This window comes from Muscardinus avellanarius (genome assembly GCF_963383645.1).
Source record: "Muscardinus avellanarius genome assembly, chromosome: 10".
NCBI classification, from domain to species: domain Eukaryota; kingdom Metazoa; phylum Chordata; class Mammalia; order Rodentia; family Gliridae; genus Muscardinus; species Muscardinus avellanarius.
This window is the reverse complement of record NC_137796.1, coordinates 97,139,354-97,159,397: the sequence shown is the minus strand read 5'-3', so window position 1 is coordinate 97,159,397 and position 20,044 is coordinate 97,139,354. Positions and strand designations below refer to the sequence as shown.

The 20,044-nt window shown below is 45.5% G+C and overlaps 1 protein-coding gene across 1 annotated transcript; it reads right to left on the bottom strand.

Moving 5' to 3' along the window:
- Nucleotides 1-3,533: 3,533 nt before the first annotated feature.
- Nucleotides 3,534-20,044, bottom strand: GP2 (glycoprotein 2; the record flags this gene model as incomplete). Its single annotated transcript, XM_080703936.1, has 10 exons — nt 3,534-3,592; nt 6,555-6,599; nt 8,058-8,142; nt 9,545-9,707; nt 10,724-10,969; nt 12,242-12,390; nt 12,874-13,085; nt 14,137-14,256; nt 15,407-15,847; nt 19,972-20,044. The coding sequence occupies 10 exons, from the start codon at nt 20,042-20,044 to the stop codon at nt 3,534-3,536; spliced, it is 1,593 nt and encodes a 530-aa protein (XP_080560062.1).

The following is a 20,044-nucleotide window of genomic DNA, read 5'->3' as shown; positions in this document are numbered from 1 at the left end:
CATGGCCAGAGTCCTGCCTGGATTGTGGGAAGTGGATCCAAGTCTTGTGTCTTGTAGATATGTGTCTGTATGTTTGTGTATCTGTGTGTGTGTGCATGTTTGAGTATCAGGCATGAGTGTCCCTGTGTTTACTTCTATGCTAAGTTTCACATGAGAATCTGTACAGAGGTACAGCTAAACAACCATGCATATGTCAGTGTACACGTTAGTATTGGTAAATCTATGGATGTCGATGCCTGCGTATGTGTGAGAGCCTCGTGGCAATTTTATCTTCCCAGATGTGAGTATCAATGAGCATGCATATGGTCTCTCATACCTGTCTGTGAGTGGGTACCTCAATGTATGTCCGTATAGGTGTGCCTATAGGGCCGCTGCTGCTGTTGTGCTGGGGGTTAGGCATGCACGGAGGCAGAATGTAGTGTTTAGATAAGAGCATATGCTCCTAAACCTGACTACTTGGGTTCAAGCCCTGAATTAAGCATCTAAAAACTGTAGGCCTTTGGGTGAATAATTTATTTTCAGGTGACCACCTCTACCTTTCTTCCTGCCTCCATCACATACCCCTTTTGTAGGACATGGCAAACTGGGCGTAGTGGTGCACGCTTGTAATCCCTGCGCTTGGGGGGCAGAGACAGGAGGATCACGCAAGTTCGAAGCCAGCTTTGCTGGCTTAAGAGACCCTGTTTTCAAAAATAAAAATACAAAATAGGTCTGGGAGTGTAGCCTGGAGTAGGGTTTTGAGGAACCCCAGTACCACCAAAGAAGAAGGAAGAGGAGGAAGAGGAGGAGGAGGAGGAGGAGGAAGAGGAGGAGGAGGGACAAGAAGAGAAGAGAAGAGAAAAGAAAAGAAAAGAAAAGAAAAGAAAAGAAAAGAAAAGAAAGGAAATGGACATGGCATTTCTCTTTGCTGGACCTCAGATCTGTAAAATGATGGGACTAAATTCCCTGGGGTTGAAGCCTTTCCTCTTCCTTCAGGATGAGCGGAGCTCTCACTCCCTGAATCCTGCAACAGTATCTGTTTCAGTCTCCCACTGTGTAGCTTTTGCTGCCTGGAATAGCCTGCCCTGTTTTCCTGGAAGATAGACCAGCCTTATGCCTCTTACATCCCCACCCACTGCTTGCAGATGTCTCCAGTGTCTAATGTGATGGTTGATACACACAATGTTCATAATGCACTGAAAGTAATATCTAATAGAGTATGTTTAAAAATGTCGCTTTTAAAGTTACTCATGGCAATAAGTATATATGGCTGGGCTTGAGGGTTTGTGTGCAGCTCTCTGCATGTGCAAATGTGCATTTGAGCACATGAGCATGGTATATGTGTTTCTTAGAATGTGTGTGCTGCTGTGGGTAGAAACTCTGAGGTCTCCAGGGCCCCAGGTGGAGGATCAGCGGGTGTGTGTTTGAGTGTGGTCTTCCTGTGAAGCCTGGGTGTGTGCTTGTATTCCAGCAGGAGTATGACCCTTCTGAGAGAAGGAATTGTGTCTCATTTATCATCACATGGCCGCTCGGCAAATCTGTGTTGAGCAAATGAATGAAGTAGACTGTCTACTTAGAGATGGTTACTCAGACAGCATGCCCAGTTTTAGGGATCAAAAAGAAAATGTAGCCGGAGAAAATGGACAGCCAGAGTTGGCTCTAATTAGGTGGAATCTCATATATTTAATTCTAGAAGAGATATGCTAGTTCATATGTCCCAGGGAGTTTCAAAACCTTTTTGCTTTTAGCCCTGTGGGTTATCATGAAGTTGCTTTGAAAGCCCAAGCAAGAGAGAGTCAGATGGAAGAGCTAAGTCTCAGCATTTGCTTTTAATCTCTATGCACAGGATGTCCGTGAAGAAGTTCCACTATTAAAGATCTCTGGTATCCTAGCTGTAGCCCAACTTTTTTTATTCTACAGAAGGGAGAAGCAGAGCCTCAGAGAGAGGAGAGATCTACAGCCTCCTGACCTGACGCTCAGGCCCGATCCCTCCACCACCCCTCCCTTAGAATGCAGAAAGTATACAGGCTCTCGCTCACTGTAGAACAGGAAGCAATTCTTCCTAGGAACTTCTCTTTTTTAAAAGCCACTTGTGGGATATATGTCCAAGAAACAGACCCTTTGCTTGAGACCTGCGCCATCAGGTTGGCCCCAGTGACTGTGTTTGTGCTGGTTGGTCCTGCTCACCTAGCCTCAGATGAGTGGACCGGGGAAGCACTCTCATGCAAGCAGGGAAAACCCCAACGCAATATGGATGTAGGATAGCAAGATGCCAGCCAGTGCCTGCTGGTCCCTGAATTAGGAAATGATATGAAACTGGGATTTTCACATTAAATTGAGTGGTGAAGGAGCAGGGAAAGCCAGCTCCAGAGAGGGGGAGATGGAGGGCCACATACAGAGCAGGGGTGCAGCCTGCTGTGTGGTCTTGGGAAGAGTGACCGATGGAAAGATGTGGACAAGTTTTGGTGGCTCATGGTTTTTCAGACTCAACTCCCAAGGCTGTTTCTCCTGCCCTTGGTCTTTGTCCTCCTATATCCTTACAGTTAACTTCCCTTTTGTCTAAGTTACTCTGACAAGTTTCTGTTTCTTGCAACCATGCCCTCTCTGAAGGAGGCAGCACATAGGAAACTCTCCTCCCAGCAGATAAACAGGTTGAGCATCCAGGGATCTGCCCAACTCTTGGCATCTTCCCCAAGGCCTACTTGGGGAGCCCTAGTGAGCAGCTGTGGGAAGGGGAAGCGTACCCTGTTGGTGGCATCTTTGTGATGTGCTTTCTGAGGGCTCATTAAATCTCTCCAGGAAGGGACATCACTCATCTCTCACACTTTGCAGCTACATTCCCATAGCAGGACTGTCCCCTCATCTTCTGCTGGAACTCCATGCTTAAACCTCTTAAGGTAAGTGTTGATAGTAGTGAGAGCTGTTCTCTGGGGTGGCAGCATATCTACATCAAAGTCAAGCAGTTCCTCCAGCATCCAGGTCTCAAGGGAAGGAGTGTGTGTTGTTCTAGGCAAGTCATTGAGGTGGGGTGGGGCATAGGGGAGCAATAGGACCAGTCTTCCCTTTGAGGGTCTCCAAAAGTGGCCCTCCTATCACATGTGCCCATGGACACTGTTGAGACCAGGATGGAAATGTATCAGAGGGTGCAGAGAGAATGCAAGGGTCACTGTTCAATTCCTCAGCAGTCAGGGCAGGAGAACCCCGGGGAAGGATGTGGGAGGCGCCTCTTTTACATAATCAGCCATACCCCTTCCCGCACCATGATAACATGCCCTCGCATCTGGTAAAGACTGGGGCCACAGAGGTGCCTGGTGAGTTTGCTTTTGAGGTCCCACTAATGAATGAGAAAATGAGAAAGTCAGCCCAGCACAGGCTGATGGGGTACCTACCATGAGGAAAAGAACATAAAGGGATGAGAGTGTTTAAGGAGATGAAAGCTTTCCCTGTTCCAAGCCTGGCCCGGCCTAGGGTCTGTTAACACCAAGACTTCAGGAACCAGAGCCACTGCCGGGGGGAAGAATATGAACTTTAAGGCCAGACACCACGCTGGGCTCTCAGAACAGCCAAGCCAGGAGGACAGGCAGCAGGAACATGGGCCAGATCACCAGGAACCCTGAAATGCAAGAGACATGACAGTTAAGCACTGGGCTTTGGAACTCAGTAGCAGAAGCAAGCTGATCTCCTTGGCATTTGGTATACAAAGATAAGAAATGCAGGGCATCCTTAATATCTTTTCTAGGTTACTTAGCCCCCTTGAGTCATCTGATGGATGTAAAGCTATCTCATCACCAAACACTTTTTTGAGGAAGTGGAATTTTCCTCAGGTTTTTTTGCAGGTAGGAGGGATTTATTCAGCCACATGGGACCATGTGACTAAATCTGACTAATGCGATACAGGTGGAAGTCATCTATGATGCCATTCATAGGCCTGGTCCTGAAAAACTCCAACATAATCCTGCATTTGTCCCTCATCTACCATCTAGGGACCAGTTGCACAGGATCTGGGATAAGACTTACAGGGAATAATAGAGTTATCAGACATTACCAAAAAGTAGTGGGAGCCTGAGTTCCTAATGACTACATGGAACAGAACTGTACCCCCACCTAGTGGTTTAGTGGGAAATTACACTGTTGTATAAAGGCAAAGGAATTGGGATTTTTTTTGTTGTTGTTGTTGTTATAGCAGCTAGCATTACTTACACTAACTAATACTGAAGAGACAGAAAGAAACACTGCCTCTGCACAAATATGTAACAGTGAATCCCACTGGTTGGTATAATCATAATGCACCAATAAAAAGACAAAGTTAAAAAAAAATAAAGCAATACATTTGAGGCCTGACTACTTAGCTTAGAATCTCAGCTCTACAACTAGTTATGTATGGTAGGACAATAAACCTCTCTGTGTCTGAGTTTCCCCTTATGTAAAGCAGTAATATTAATAATGCTCACTAGCTCATCAGATTTTTGTAAGACTTAAATTCCTATCAAGCTTTCAGAACAGTGTGTGGCACATGGTAAATCCCATGTAAGTGTTGATTTTAAGGTTAGACTCCAAGGTCTAGAAGGCTGGGATCGCATCTCTTTCACACGTCACTATACATTCAGTGTTAAGAGCATAGATCCTGGATGATAGTTACTTGGTACCTATGGGCCTAAGGGAAGCACATGTACCCTCTCCCACAACATTAGCAAATTATAGCATCTTCCTGTCCCTCAGAATTCAAGATAACTTGCTGATGATGTCTTATAAATGGGGAGAGGGCTATCATATTTTTAAAGTAATATCTATGTGTATGTCCACCAATTTATAATGTTGAAACATAGATTGATGTTCAATTAATTCCAAAAATATCAGAAATGACTGTAGGAAAGACTAGACTACGAAGACCACAGGTACCCTCTAGTGGTGGTCAGCTTCCTTGACCTCAGGTTGGTCCCCTCCTCTTCTAGAAGGTTCCAAAGTAGTGCACCCTGGGAACTGGAGAACTCTGCTGTTCCAGGCACTATACTAACCGAGGGGGCTGACTGAAATGGAAGACCGGAGATCCCTGACTGCAGGCTGCTTCTACTCTGAGTACTATACACTCTCTGCCACAAACACTGCTTTTCTTAGTGCTGTTTGGATGTGACTGAGCGTAGAGACCATCTTGAACATATTGTGGAATTTTTTAAACTGTTGTCTAGTTGAGAAGTCGAGGATGGAAAGGACTATTCCAGGTCTGGGTTTGACAATCTAGGTCATTTCAAAGGGTAGCAAAACCTTATTAGCTCGTGCTTTCCATTCTGTCTAAAATACATTCCTTTGACTTGTCCGCCTGTTAAACTCTGAGTCATTCACTAAAACTCCAGTGAGCTGGGGCTGTGATGAAATTCTTTCCTGACCTTTTCCTATGCAGTTCATTAGTCTTCTATGAACTCCTTCCATCATATCCACTGGCTTGTCCCTTACTTGCTCATGTGCCTGCCTCCTTTATACAATGAATGAATGCATTTATGGTTCCCTGTCCACAGGGCTCCGTTGCCTTTAGGTTTGTTCCCTTGGCCCCCTTTACTCCTTGGGCTAAATATCACTGATCAATCCTGCTACTCAATCTTCCTTCCTACTTTGATAATGAAACCATCACATACTGGCTGGGCTCTTTGGCCACCCAGGATCAAGATTATCTCTCTGGCATCTTTTTTAGTCCGGTGTGCCACACAGCAAAACTCTGGCCCATGAGATGCAAGTGGATGCACCAGTTTCCAGGAATGTCCCTCAACACTCACTGGCTTCTTCCATGTTCCCTCCATCTTGATTTCTAGATGGGAAGGCTGGGCCTTTGTGTCATAAAGATGATGACTGCACCTCAAAGACAATGCAGATGTGAGCTGGAAGGAGCCTTGATCTCTGATGCCTTCAGGGTGCCATGCCAACCTACTATCCTAAATCTGTTTTCCCCAAGACTTCATTTATGAGTGGAAAGTAAACTTTTAACTGATTTAAGACATTATCTCCTGTGCCAGTAACTTTCTATCACACCACCTTCTTTAGATATCAGTGACCTTTGATTTACTTTTTTTTTTTTTTGGTGGTACTGGGGTTCCTAGAAGGCTTCTACCTCCAGGCTATACTCCCAGACCTATTTTTACATTTTTATTTGGAAACAGGGTCTCCTAAGCCAGTGCACGCGGCTGGCTTCGAACCTGTGCGATCCTCCTGTCTCTGCCTCCCAAGCACGGGGATTACAAGCGTGCGCCACCATGCCCAGCTGATTTACTTTTTATTGTCTATTTCCTACCCTGGAAGATAAGCCCTGTGAATGCTGGCACCTGGTCTCTCATGCTCACCATCCCATTTTCAGTGCCCAGAAACATGCCTGGCACACAGATGGCCCTCAGTAAATATTTATTGCTAAATGACTATCTCCTCTCCTAGGCTGCAGAACCCATCTTGGGTCTGGTCCATTTCTGTGTCCACAGTCCCTAGCACAGGACCGGGCCCACAGAAGGGGCTGAATAGAGGTGTGCTGGATTGAAAGGGAAGGAGAGGGCACTGCGAGGGCTGTGGGTGAACAAGAGACCACCATGACATACCTGCAGTGCCAGGAGTTCCGTTCATCACGCCAAGAGTCTGGGCACCTGTGAACAGGAGCAGAAGGTGAGGGCTCCCCAGTCACACTCCAGGGACTGCAGCGCTATGGCCGAAGCTGTCCCCCATCCTTCTAGACCAGGCCACCATACCCACTCACGGTCGGCATCGTGGTGACATTTGTTACCCAGGAGGCACCTTTCTAAATGCACTTCATCTATTTTAAACTTAATGCTCCTGGTGGCTGCTTTGTGAGACAAGTATCCCCACCCCCATTTGACAGATGAGAAGACTGAGACTCAGCAGTGTCAAGGGACTTGCCAAATTGACCTTGCCAATCAGTAGCAGAGCTGAGATTTGAACACCAGTATGCCTGATTCCAAAGAGGGAGCTCCTAATTCACCCCTCCCAGCTATCCTGTGACTCCAAACGAGGCTTCCAGTTGAGGGCTTCCTTCACGAGGCAGGCTCTGTCTACTTCTCTGGAGGTTGGAAGGGGCAACATGGTTTACCTCCTTGGACTCTGAGGATTTGACGTGTTAATGCACCTAAGGGTATCTGGCCTGGTGCCATGTGCAAAGAAAGTATTATTATTATGACTATTGTTAATATGACTACTATTATTAATTTCTTTAGGGCAAAATATACTCAGCTGGGCGTGGTGGCACATGCTTGTAATCCCAGCATCTGGGAGGCTGAGACCGGAATATCACGGTTTGCGGACAGCCTCAGCTACTTAGTGAAGTTCTCCGCAACTCAGTGAGACCCTGTTTCAAAATAAAGAACAAAAAATAGGGCAGGCTGTGTAGCTCGGAGGTAGAATGCCCCTGGGTTCCATCTCCAGTACAGAAAAAAAAAATATATATATATATATATATATATATATATATATATATATATATATTCCTTCTTTTGGATTTCTTGATTCTTCTGTTCTGGTAGAAATAAAAACCATGAAAGTACTTGAGCCTATGTGTAAGATGAATGCAAATTTGAGAAACAGGTGGATTGCTTCTTATCTATTATACTCTAGAATATTGTAACTGGATTTTGGAAAACATAGTTATTTGCCAGAAAACAAAGTTGGATTTCAGTAGGAGTTAGGACTTCACCCCAAAGTTACTGATTTGGGATATGAAAAATGACTTCATGCTTTAAAATCAGGCCTAGCTGGGCTCAGTCCTCACTCTGGCCACTCATTAGCAGGGTGATTTTAGGTAAGTCCCTTAATCTCGCTGAGGCTTGGTTTTTCACCTGTAAAATGGACATAGTCAGGGATTGATTAAATCAACAAATTCAAGAACTTGGCTTGGTGTCTAGCACACAGGCAGTCGGTCCATCACGAACGACAAGGCCATCCCACCTCATTCAAATAGAGATTTGCTGGTGGGTCTGGCTGAACTGAGAAGGTAGCAAAGCCCTGGGTAGTGGGGCTGATAACTCCAAGCATTCGTGGTCAACTATGAGAACTCGGCCAGCTGGCCTTGTCACCAGGACTTGGCCACTGACCTCTCCGAGCGATGGGTCCCAAATCTAGAACCCGGGTTAGGTCCACGGCCCGTTCTTCTCTGCGGGGTTGACTTCTTGAACAAGTCTGTGGGGATAGAGATGTTATAAATCAAAATTTAATGTTATAAATGTTATAAATCAAAATTTAAATGCCTGCTTCTACTCAGATTGCCCCGGCCATGGGCAACTAGGGCTTGGGAACTGGGCCCTCCCCACCTTACAGGCTGAATTCTGATGCTGTGCTTTTCTCAAACTAGAAAATTCTCATTGTCAGGTCAAACAAATGCAGGTTTGAATCTCATCTCCACTCTATATAATTCGGGGCAAATGACTTCACCTCTCTGCTTAAATAGGACATATCTGGTTTAAAAGATGAAAGTGAGCCGGGCGTGGTGGTGCACACTTGTAATCCCTGCGCCAGGCGTGGTGGCGCACGCTTGTAATCCCCACACTTGGGAGACAGAGACAGGAGGATCACGCAGATTCGAAGCCAGCCGCGCTGGCTTAAGAGACCCTGTTTCCAAATATAAAAAAGTATAAAATAGCTCTGGGAGTGTAGCCTGGAGGTAGAAGGGCTTCCAGGAATCCCAATACCACAAAAAATAAAAAATAAAAAAATAAACAAAAGATGAAAGTGATAGCCAGGTGTGGTGTTAAGTAATCCCTGTACTTGCCAGCTACCCACGGGCAGTGTCTGATGAGGGAGGGGTGTGCATGCTGGAGCTGCAGCTCTGTTGGAGCACATTCCAGCTCAGATGCTGTCTGGCTGTGTTTGGCCTTTGGGCAAGGGACTTTTTCTAAGCCCTTCTCCTGTCTATACATTAGTATCCATTTAAAGATCTACTCACAGGGTTGTGGTGAGTGTTGGATTAGATAAGGCATGGGAAAGTTTTAGCATGGTGCCCAGCACAGAGTAGGCACTGGAAAAGCCAACTATACCACCAGCATCCCTCATCTGAAATGTTTTGACTCCAGAAGTATTTTCAGCTTGGAAGTTTTTCAGATTTTGGAATATTTACATAGACTTTACTGGTCAATCATTCATAAACTGAACATCTGAAACCCAAAATGTTCTATAATCCAGAACTTTTTGAACATCATGTTGGCTCTCAAAAAGTGTCAGACTTTGGAGCACTTTGGATTTCAGATTTTTGGATCAAGGATCCTGAGATTGTATTATTTTAATCATTCAAAATATGTCCTGTGCCAAAGAATACTGATCTGCTTCCTGGATATAATTCCTGCAATAAATGCTTATAAATGGGCTTTACGGATGCCTAATGTGCATCTATTCATCATTTATTCTTCCCTTTCTCCTTCCCTCCCTTACATCGCCAGCCATCCACCTGTCTTTCCATCTCTTCGGGCATCCATCCATCCATCCATCCATTTATCCATCCACAATTTCAATAAATATATATAGAGAGACTATCAGATGCCAGGCCCATTACCAGGCTCTGAATAGCCCCATCTAAAGAGACACTCACCGGGTGGCACTGTTCATTAAGGGGATCACAGAGATGAACCTCACAGTGCAGGAAGACGAGGTTGTAATTTCCAGCAAACATGAACATCTGAACTGCAAAGCGGCTCTCTGAAGACACCCCATTCTCCTCCACATAGATGGTGGGGTCATTTTGATTTGGGCAGCTGGGAGGAAGAAAAGGACACAGGGGTAACTTTACTGGAGAAAATCAGAGTGCCTCCGATTTCTAGCTAAGTGATCCTGGGCAGGCTGTTTAACTTTACTGAGCCTTGGTGTTCTCATCTGTAAATAAGAGACAGTGATCTCTGCTTCAGAGGGTTGACGTCAGCATTTGATGAGACCACTATCTATATGGCTAAGTGCAGTGTTTGACACACATTTAGGCTCAATGGCAAATATGACCTGGTATTATTACTACGACTGGACTCATGATCTACAGATATGCGTTTACTTTTGCTTTTATCAGTCAATGGCACTGAACGGTATTTTGTCCCATAAACAGTATTATATCATTTTTCACAGTGATCAGTGTTAACACCTATCTAAGATAGACTACATGAATTAATCTTCTATTTTTGGGATTTAGCAATGATTTATTAAATATGATACCTAAAAACACAGATAACAAAATAAAAATTAACAAATTATATGTCATCAAAATGATAACTTTTGAACATCAAAACACACCACAGAGTAAGAAAATAGACTCCAAAATTTAAGATGATTTGTACAAATTATATATTTGATATGGGATTAATTTTTGGAATACAAAAATAACTAACTCAGCAAAAAATATTAAATTTAAAATGACAAGAGATATTTTTCAAAAGAATATATGAGAATTGGTAATAAAAACATAGAAAGATGCACAGTATCACAGTCTTCTATCTTGAACAATGACTCTGTTGCCAGAAGCATCAAGCCTTCTAATGGGAAATGATTGGTATTCATTTACCCTATTTTATATTAATACTTTAGGCTACCATATCAGGAGTAAGATTCCTGGGTCATATCAGGAGTAGGATTCTTGGGTTATACAGGTTACAGTCTATCATGCCAACATATTCCCAAAGAAATAAACCAATTTACCCAACTGCCCGATACGGACAAGATTAATATTTTCCTCCAAACTCTGTCAAGGCCAAAAGATAATCCCAGACTGAGTCCCCATCCCCAGCACCTGTTCCTGATGATGAAGTACTTCACAGGGTCCTCCCTGTCTTCGGTGGGGGTGGCATAGCAGTTCTTCAACAACAGCTTAAACTGGGAGGTGTCTCCAGTCTCCAAGATGGCGCCCACGTAGAGCATGGACTCCACAGAGAGCATGACTGTGGGGCCTTCGAAAGGATGCATGTAGCTCTGGTCTTGGAAGAGGGCCATCCTGACGATGAACTCTCCCTCTCCATCCACGCTGATGTTCAGGGAGCTGAGAGAAGGAAAACCAGAGGAGAAACGTCAGGTTTGGGCCAGAGAGAACAGCACAAATCAAGCCCTGCATTTGGATAAGGCTTTGGAGGCAAAGGTGCATGTTTGGTCTCAAAGGAACTATCCATTCAGTCATTTAAACTGCGCTTACTACCCATTCAGGCATTCAAACTGAGCGCTTACTATCCATCCAGTCATTTAAACTGAGTGCTTACTAGCTTCTAGGCGTTAGACATGACAAAGAGGCTTGTGAGTGTGTCTCCAGGATTTCCACTGATTGTCCCTGCAGGGCAAGTCACAGATATGTCTCATTCAATGAATAATGGTTAGTGTACACTGCCATCTTGCCAACCAGAGAGTCCATTGCTGAGATCTCGCTACTTGCTGAGGCTGTCCTTGAACCTGTGATCCTCCTGTCTCAGTTTCCTAAATACTGGGATTACAGGCACGTGCCACCACATGTTCACTTTGATTCTTTATGAAATTCTTTATGAACCATAGGCCCCAACATAATTTATTCTGAAACCCACTGAACTCCAAGCATCCAGTCCTTATGATCCAACACTGTGTGAGCCCAGGAGGTTAATGAGGGCATGGTAAAGGTACTTTGGAGTTCTGGCAGCTCAGAAAAATCCCCTGGCAAGTCGGGGAATGCAAGGGACCTGATTCAGCAGTGCATCTTAGCTCAGGCGTACAGCAATGATGCAAGCAGAAAAAAAGCCTGCCCATATCAAGCCCCACCCACATTGCTATGAGATTCTACTTTTGGTGAGGTCAGATGCACCATTTATCCATCAGAGGTGCTCTCAGCTTAAATCTCAAGTCTGCAGTGAAACCTTCCTGCCCCTTCCATCCCCATACAACCCAAACCCAGCAAGCCTCTGTTTCCCATTCCCAGAGCACCCTGCATTTTCTCCCACACTGCATTTATCTCACTTAAATATGATCATTAAAATTAGCTGCTTCATGCTTTTCTTTCTCAAAGTGAGTGGATCTCTCTTGTGTTTTTGTTCCCACATGAGTAAGCACCGTTTCAAGTCACTGCATCACTTCATAAAAATAAGCTTTAATATTCACAAAATATTCCACGTGCACCTTGCTCACACTGAATGTCCCTAATAGACAGTCAACAATCATTTGTGAAGTGGATGATCAAAAGAGTGGAAGCTCCCGAAAGGCGTTGGCAGCATCCTGCAGACATCATGAACAGTGCTAGAAGCGAGTGTTACTCGAGTCAGGGGTAAGGGGTCAAAGGTCCAGGGTTGCGCCATACCTCATAATGGGCCGAAGCGCAGTCTGGAGGCTGACCTTCATGTCCAGCGGGTAGGCGCACTGGAAGTTGATGTTGAGGACCGTGTCTCTGATGATTAAATCATTACCCAAGAAGAGGGTGTTTTTGTAGATGGCATGGGTTCCATTTATCTTTGGTATAAAAAGGAAGACACAGATCTGTTTACGTGGATGTATGCATGGTGTATCTCAAACTCAGATTCCTCTGATTCATACCAGTCAATGTTCTCGGCCATGCAGCCACCCTGCCTTCTGATTTCAAGGAGGTAAAGGAGCTTTCTCCTCCCAGGGCACACAGTTTTCATGGGAAGAGGAAAGAAGAGGCCAGACTACAACCTAAAACCATGAATGACTGACCCTAGGGAAGAGTCAGGGACTCACATGCTTGTGCCTCTGTGATGCCCTCTCACACCAGCCCTGATTAAAATAGTCATAGTGGACATTTATTAAGTTCAAGTGTCAGGCTTGCCCTAAGCTCTTCACTTGGACCAGCATATATAATGTTACATAGCCCTAGAGGTCCAAAGAGAATAAGCTCAAGATCTCATGGCTACTGAGATGGGTCTTCTCAGCCCGAATCCCACCCTCTGGTGCACCAGTGTGAGCACCACTCACCTCCAGAGTGTTCCCACAGGCGTTGGCCTGGGCAGGACTGGTCACAGTCATCCAGTTTCTGCTCTGTCGTTCCACGAGGCTGCTGCAGTTCTGATCCCTGAGATAGGCGACCACCTTCTCTCCCAAACCCAGGCCTCCCATAAAACACCTGTTAAGCTTCACCTGGATCTTGCTGGCCCCACAGTCCAGTTGAGGCTGCAAACTGTGAACATCTGGAAAGCCAAGAAGGGCTGGGTAGAGCAGACCGGGGGTCTGGCAGCAGTGGGCAGAGCCCACGTTCCCTGTTCTTTGGCAAAGTTACCAAGCCCACCAGGAGGCTGGATGGGTCCGAAGGGGGGACTCGGATGGAGCTCACACTCAGACTGGAAGAGAGCATTTCCAGCATTTCCAAGCATTCTACATGTAGGCTTGACTAAATCACCCGGGGGAGTTAGGATCTCTGGGGAAGCAAAATGGCCCTGTATTTCAGACTAGAACCAAAGCTAGACATGCACTACTTTAAGATACCAGCACATCGGACCAGGATCAGATTTATTCCATCCATCCATCCATCCATCCATCCATCCATCCATCCATCCATCCAATAAATACTCCTTAAACATCTACCATCTGAATCTTGTCCCAGGAGTGAGCCTATATCCCCAACATGAAGACTCTGTAGCTATTATACTTTTTATTTTGGGCACTGGGGATTGAACTCAGGGGCATTCTATTTCCAAGTTCCACCTCTAGTCCTTTTTAATTTTGAAACAGGGTTTTACTAAGTGGTTAAGGGACTTGCTATGTTGCTGAGGCTGGCCTCATACCTGCCTCAGCCTCCCAAATACTAGGATTACAGGTATGTGTCACTGTGTTCAACATCCCTGCAGATGTTTGAATGCAGTTTCCATTCTATAGGATTCGTGTGTGTGTGTGTGTGTGTGTGTGTGTGTGTGTGTGTGTGTGTAGCCAGGAACTGACTGCAGGGCCTTATGCATGCCAGGCAAGCTCTCTACCACTGAGCTACATGTTCAGCCTATAGAGTTCTTGTCTTTAGTAATGGTGGCCCTTATGGGTCAAGCCTGGCTTGATTCTGGCTATGCCAGAATCATTCCCAGAGGTCATGGTCCAGAGACTGACCTGGAAATTGTTCCAGCTCTAGCCTCTCATCCTGGCAAACCATTTTCCAGCAAATGGACTGGGAAACCCACTCAATCTCCAAAGCTCCCTCCTCCTGCCCTGCCCACTCAGGATGGTAAGCCATCAGCCCTGTGAGCTGCTCACCTGAGACATTGAAGTCCCGTCTGCAGATGCAGGTCCAGACACCATCTTGAGAGACACACTCCTCCTCGGGGCGACAGGTTTCTTCGCACCTGCCCTGGATAGGTTCCACTGTGGAGGGGTCTGGAGGGTAAGGCCAGGAGGAAGAGGGTCATAATGCAGAGCATGGTGGACCCATGAGTCCACCTTCTCATTCCACCAGGGTGCAGGAGCCTGGCCAAGGACGTGAGATACTTAGTGGACAGGTCAAGCTTCCAACTCGAATTCTCTGATTCTTCATCTGGTGTAGTGATTGAGAGCCTGAAGCCACTATTGCAGTGCTTACCTCAGGCCACACACTGCTCTAGGGAGCCATGGGAGACAGGGTGGTATGATGATCGAGCCTATGAATGCCAGGGCTGGAGAACCTGCATCTGGAGCCCAGCCCTGCCACATCGCAGCTCTGTGATACGGAAAGCTACTTAACCTCTCTGTGCCCCAGATCCCTAATCTGGGTAACTATATAGAACCTATTCAACGGAGTTGGGGGGTAGATTCAATGAGTTCATACATTCATTTATTTATTTATTTATTTATTTATTTATTTATTTACTTATGGTATTGGGAATTGAACCGAGGGGTATTCTATCTTCGAGCTATACCTCAGCCCTATTATTTTTATTTGGAAACAAGGTCTTGCCAGGTTGGTGAGCATATCAGCAAGTGTGTTGTGAGCACTATGGGCTAGCTGCTACTTTTGTTATTATTCAAGTGTGTGTGTGTGTGTGTGTGTGTGTGTGTGTGTGTGTGTGTGTGTGTTATTGGGGATTGAGCCCAGGGGCATTCTACTTCTGTACCACAGGTCCAGCCTTTTTTTATTTTTATTTTGAAACAAGGTCTTGTAAGTTTACTGAAAGTCTTGCTAAGTTGTTGAGGCTGTCCTTGAACCTGTGATCCTCCTGTCTCAGCCTCCCAAGTACTGGGATTACAGATATCCATCACTACAGCTATTATTCATCTTTTCAGATCACAGAATCTACCTCAAAGATATACATTAATCTTCCCAAATTGAACTAAATTCTGAATGAGCCAATGTTCTTGATATTAGGCTACATGCACTTATAAATCAGGAGATTTTACTCTCATATCAGAATTTCTGCTTTCCCCTGAAAATGTGGGAAGGCCTGGCTGGCATCTCTAGGGCTACCCTCCCTCTGGGCTAGGGCTGCAGAACTGTATTCACCACTGAGTCCCGAGCAGCTCATCAGTTGCCTCGCCCCGAGCCGTGGCCCACCTGTGCAGTATCTCAGGCTGCACTGGGGAGTGCTCTCCAACTGGTACACGTGGTACCCGCCTGGACAGGCCTTTATCAGCACCTCAGTCATCCAGAGACAGCAGTTGTCGCTCCAGTGGGCACAGGCATTGTAGACGACGATGCCATCCCCAAGGGCCGGGTGGGTCCCGTTCAGCCACATGGGCGCGGCCGCCTTGCATCGCAGCATGGGGACACAGGTCTCTGGCATCCTCACTCCTCCTTCACCCACAAAGCGGTACCAGCCGCTCAAACCTTCATCACACTCTTCCTGTTCCGCTGGGTATGCTGAGCTTCGGGTGGGGTCATCCAGGAGGGTGTAATTCTGGCAGGGGTCAAAACAGGGGTAGCCCTCCGGGGTGTCAGGGGATCCGCATGCCCAGCCCAACTCAGAGGAATGGGCTTTTATGGGGTCTTTGTAACCTGAGGAAGGAACAGGTGCTTGAGTTTACTTACAACTCCATGCCCACGGGATTCAGTGTGCCAAAGACCCCAGCGAGGCCAATAGGCACAAAAGCCATTAATTAAGCTTCAAAGTTCCTCACCTGGGGATCGGAATAATCAGCAAGGACTTGGTGTGGGATTCTGAAGGCATTAAACACATCAAGGCTACTGCCCTGCATGGTCCCATTACCAGCACCCGTAGAGTTAAGAGCTTCCCAATGGGACCATGCATGGTGCTCCTGCTTGGCTACTATTTGTTTTTCTCATAAATGTGATACAGGCTCCCTGGGGGGAAAAACTCAAACATCATTCAAATGAATAAAGTAAGCAGGGTATGGTGGCGCACACCTGTAAACTCAGTATTTACTTGGAGATGAGACAAGAGGATCACAGGTTAGAGGCTAGCCTCAGCAACTTATCAAGGCCCTCAGCAACTTAGATTCTGTTTCAAAAAAAAAATCCACACACTCACAGCCAATTGATTTTTGACAAAGGGGTTAAAAACATACACTGGAAAAAAGATAGCCTGTTTAACAAATGGTATTGGCAAAACTGGTTAGCCATATGCAGAAAATTGGAAATTAATCCCACTTTCTCACCCTGCACAAGAGTCAATTGAAAATGGATCAAAGACTTGGAAATTATACTAGAGACCTTGAGGCTCCTTGAAAAGGGCATAGGTCCAACACTGCAACACATAGGCGCAGATAAAAACTTTCTCAACGAGGCCCCAGAGGAACAACAAACAAAAAGGAGAATCAATATGTGGGATTGCATGAAACTGAAGAGCTTCTGTTCAGCAAAGGAAACTGTCAAGAACCTCAATCGAGAGCCAACTGAATGGGAGAAGATTTCACCACCTACTCCTCTGATAGAGGACTAATATCTAGAATATACAGAGAACTCAATAAACTCAACACTAAAAAACAAATAATCCAATCAACAAATGGGCAGGCGAACTAAATAGACACTTCATGAAAGAAGAAATTCAAATGGCCAATAAATGCACGAAAAAATGCTCAACATCATTGGCAATCAGAGAGATGCAAATGAAAACTACCCTGAGATTTCACCTTACCCCAACTAGAATGGCAATTATTCAAAACACAAACAACAACAAACGCTGGTGAGGATGTGGAGAAGTGGGAACTCTAAAACATTGTTGGTGGGATTGCAAATTAGTGCAACCACTTTGGAAAACAGTATGGCGAATCCTCAGATGAATGGGAACAAATTTACCATTCAATCCAGCAATACCAGTTCTGGGTATCTACCCAAAAGAAAGGAAACCAAACTACCAAACTAATGCATGTGTATCTATGTTCATAGGTGCACAATTCACCATAGCCAAACTATGGAACCAGTCAAGATGTCCATCAACAGATGAATGGGTTACAAACTGTGAGATATGTACACAATGGGATTTTACTCAGCCATAAAGAAAAACACAATTGCAGCATTTACAGGGAATTGGATGGAACTGGAGGACATTATGTTAAGTGAGATTAGTCAGGCACAAAATGTAAGGAATCGGATGCTCTCCCTAATATGTGAAAGCTAAGGTGAAAGGCATCACAGGAGAGACTCCAGGTGAAAAAGAAGATCCTATAGAGGAGCAAACAAGACAACCTAACTGTGGGGATGGGAGGGGGGAAGAAGGAAACTCTTTAAAGAGCACAATGTACTAATTCATATCATAGTCGACCACTAAGCCAAGCATGAGAAGGAGGGCTGGGGAGGGAGTGGGGTGGGGGCTGGGTCGGGGCTGTCTGGGTGCTGTGTGCATTTATGTCTACACAAGTTTTTGCTTCATTATGATGTATAAATACAATGCACCAATAAAAATTAAAAAAAAATAAATAAAATAGGCCTGGGAGTGTAGCTCTGAGGTAGAATGAACCTGGGTTCAGTCCCCAGAACCACAAAGCAACCAACAAAACAATACAAAACACGGAATGAATAAAGTAGAAATGAGGGTTGTTAGAACACTCACTTTGGCACACCTACACTACCATGAAAGTTGTCCCAAGCCCATCCCATCCCATCCTCAGAAATGATCATAAAGTTCTTGAATATTCTTTGGCTTCTAAAAAAATATTAGTGCCTTCAACTTTTTTTCCCTCCACTTGCATTTCTCCTCTCTCTCTCTCTCTCTCTCTCTCTCTCTCTCTCTCTCTCTCTTTTGGTGGTACTGGGGTTCCTAGAAGCCCTTCTACCTCCGGGCTACACTCCCAGACCTATTTTTACATTTTTATTTGGAAACAGGGTCTCCTAAGCCAGCGTGCGCGGCTGGCTTCGAACCTGCGCAATCCTCCTGTCTCCGCCTCCCAAGTGCGGGGATTACAAGCGTGCGCCACCATGCCCGGCTCCACTTGCATTTCTTAAAATGTAATGTAGCACAGCCATGTTTCCCTAGACATAGATGCAGTCTAACAAGATCTGTTAGCCTCGGCACTATTGCCAGTGGCTGCACCATTCTTTGTTGCAAGGGCCGCCCTCACAAAATGATCACAGAATGTTTAAAAGGACCCCTGGCCTCTCCCACTAGACGCTGGGCGCACCCCCGAAGTTGTCTCTAGACTTTTCCAAACGTCCTCTGGGGAACAAAATCACCTCCAATGGAGAACAAATTGATCTAATAGGACCATTTCTGACTGCTCATCTTCCTTATTTAATTATTTTTTAAGAATTCAAGGGACTATGTTATAAGACAAGGTGAAGTAATATGGGGGAAGAGCAGAGGCTGGTTAGGGTGGTTTTCAATCCAGCTCTGCATACGTCGGCTGGGTGACCTTGGGGCAAGTGAATCGCCTCTCCTGAGATTCATCTGCAAAACCATCCCCAAGAAAGCTAGTAGTTTCCAAATTGAGTCCCCATGCCCTCAGTCCTGGGACCCCTGTGTCTGTCTATTCTATTAAGACCGACCTTCCTTCCTTCCTTCCTTCCTTCCATAATCTCTTCCTTTCTTTCTTCCTTAACTCTTTCCTTCCTTCTTGCACTGGGCATTTAACCCAGGGATATTCTGCCTCTGAGCCACACCCCCAGAAATATTTGTTTTTAAATTTTGAAACGGGCTGACTCAGTTGCTGAAGCTGGCCTTAAACCTGCAATCCTCCCATCTCAACCTCCCAAGTACTGGGATTACCGGCATGCTCCACCCACATCCAGCTGAGATATTTCTTTCAATTCTTCCTTTTAATGACTATTTTCATCTCAAGGGGCAATATCTGTGACAACACAAGTATGATATACTAGTTATACTTTTTATGATGCATGAAAATAAATATACAATCATTAAAAATGTAAAGTATGCAGCAGGCACTACCAGAGTCCTCTTGGAATACATATTTTCCATCTGGGAAGTAAAGAAGAAATTAGGTGGCGTGTGTAAAATCACAAGCACAGTGCAGAGTCAAGCTAGGTCGGGTCTCTGGTTCTGACTTGTTGGATGGAGGGAGTGATAGGATACACACAGATCACAGTCTTATGCTACACATCAGAGGGCCTTTTCAGAAAGAAGAGATGGGCCTTGATCATGCATGTACTTGCTTTAAGGAAAGGAATCCTGGTGCTTATTATTCTTGGATCATTTCCTGTACACTCTATTTCCCCAGTAGAGGTAGTGAACGGAGTTCTTCTTTTAACACAGGGCTGAAATCTGCTCTCTGGATCTGAGCCCCATAATCTTTTCTACAAATATTTAAGTTGTTCAATCTATAACACTTTGGAAGAGACCAGAGAGATCGCTAAATGCAGCCCTTTCATGTTTACACATGAGCAAACTGATACAGAGGAGAGGGAAGCCACATCCCCAAACAAGATGACTAGCTGATTTATTTCCCTATCTCCTCAGCCCAGGCTCCCCGATCGCCCCCACATACACGGGCAGGGCCGGGGATGTTGATAAGTTTCCCCTGCCCCTCCATACTTTGACCAAGCGTGACCTGATTCCCTTCTCTCGCACATCGATCATCTCCCTGACTCATAGCCTAGCTTTAGACCTGCCTGCACCTGTCATGGACCTGACCTGCCTCTTCTGTACTTATCCCTCAGTCCCCTGGTCTTGCGGAGCATCTGAGATGCCAGGCAAGCAGAGAACTCACCTTGCTGCTCCATCAATGCCAGGGTCAGAATGCAGGAGGCCACGGCCAGCCACAGGGAGCCAGAGCCCACCAT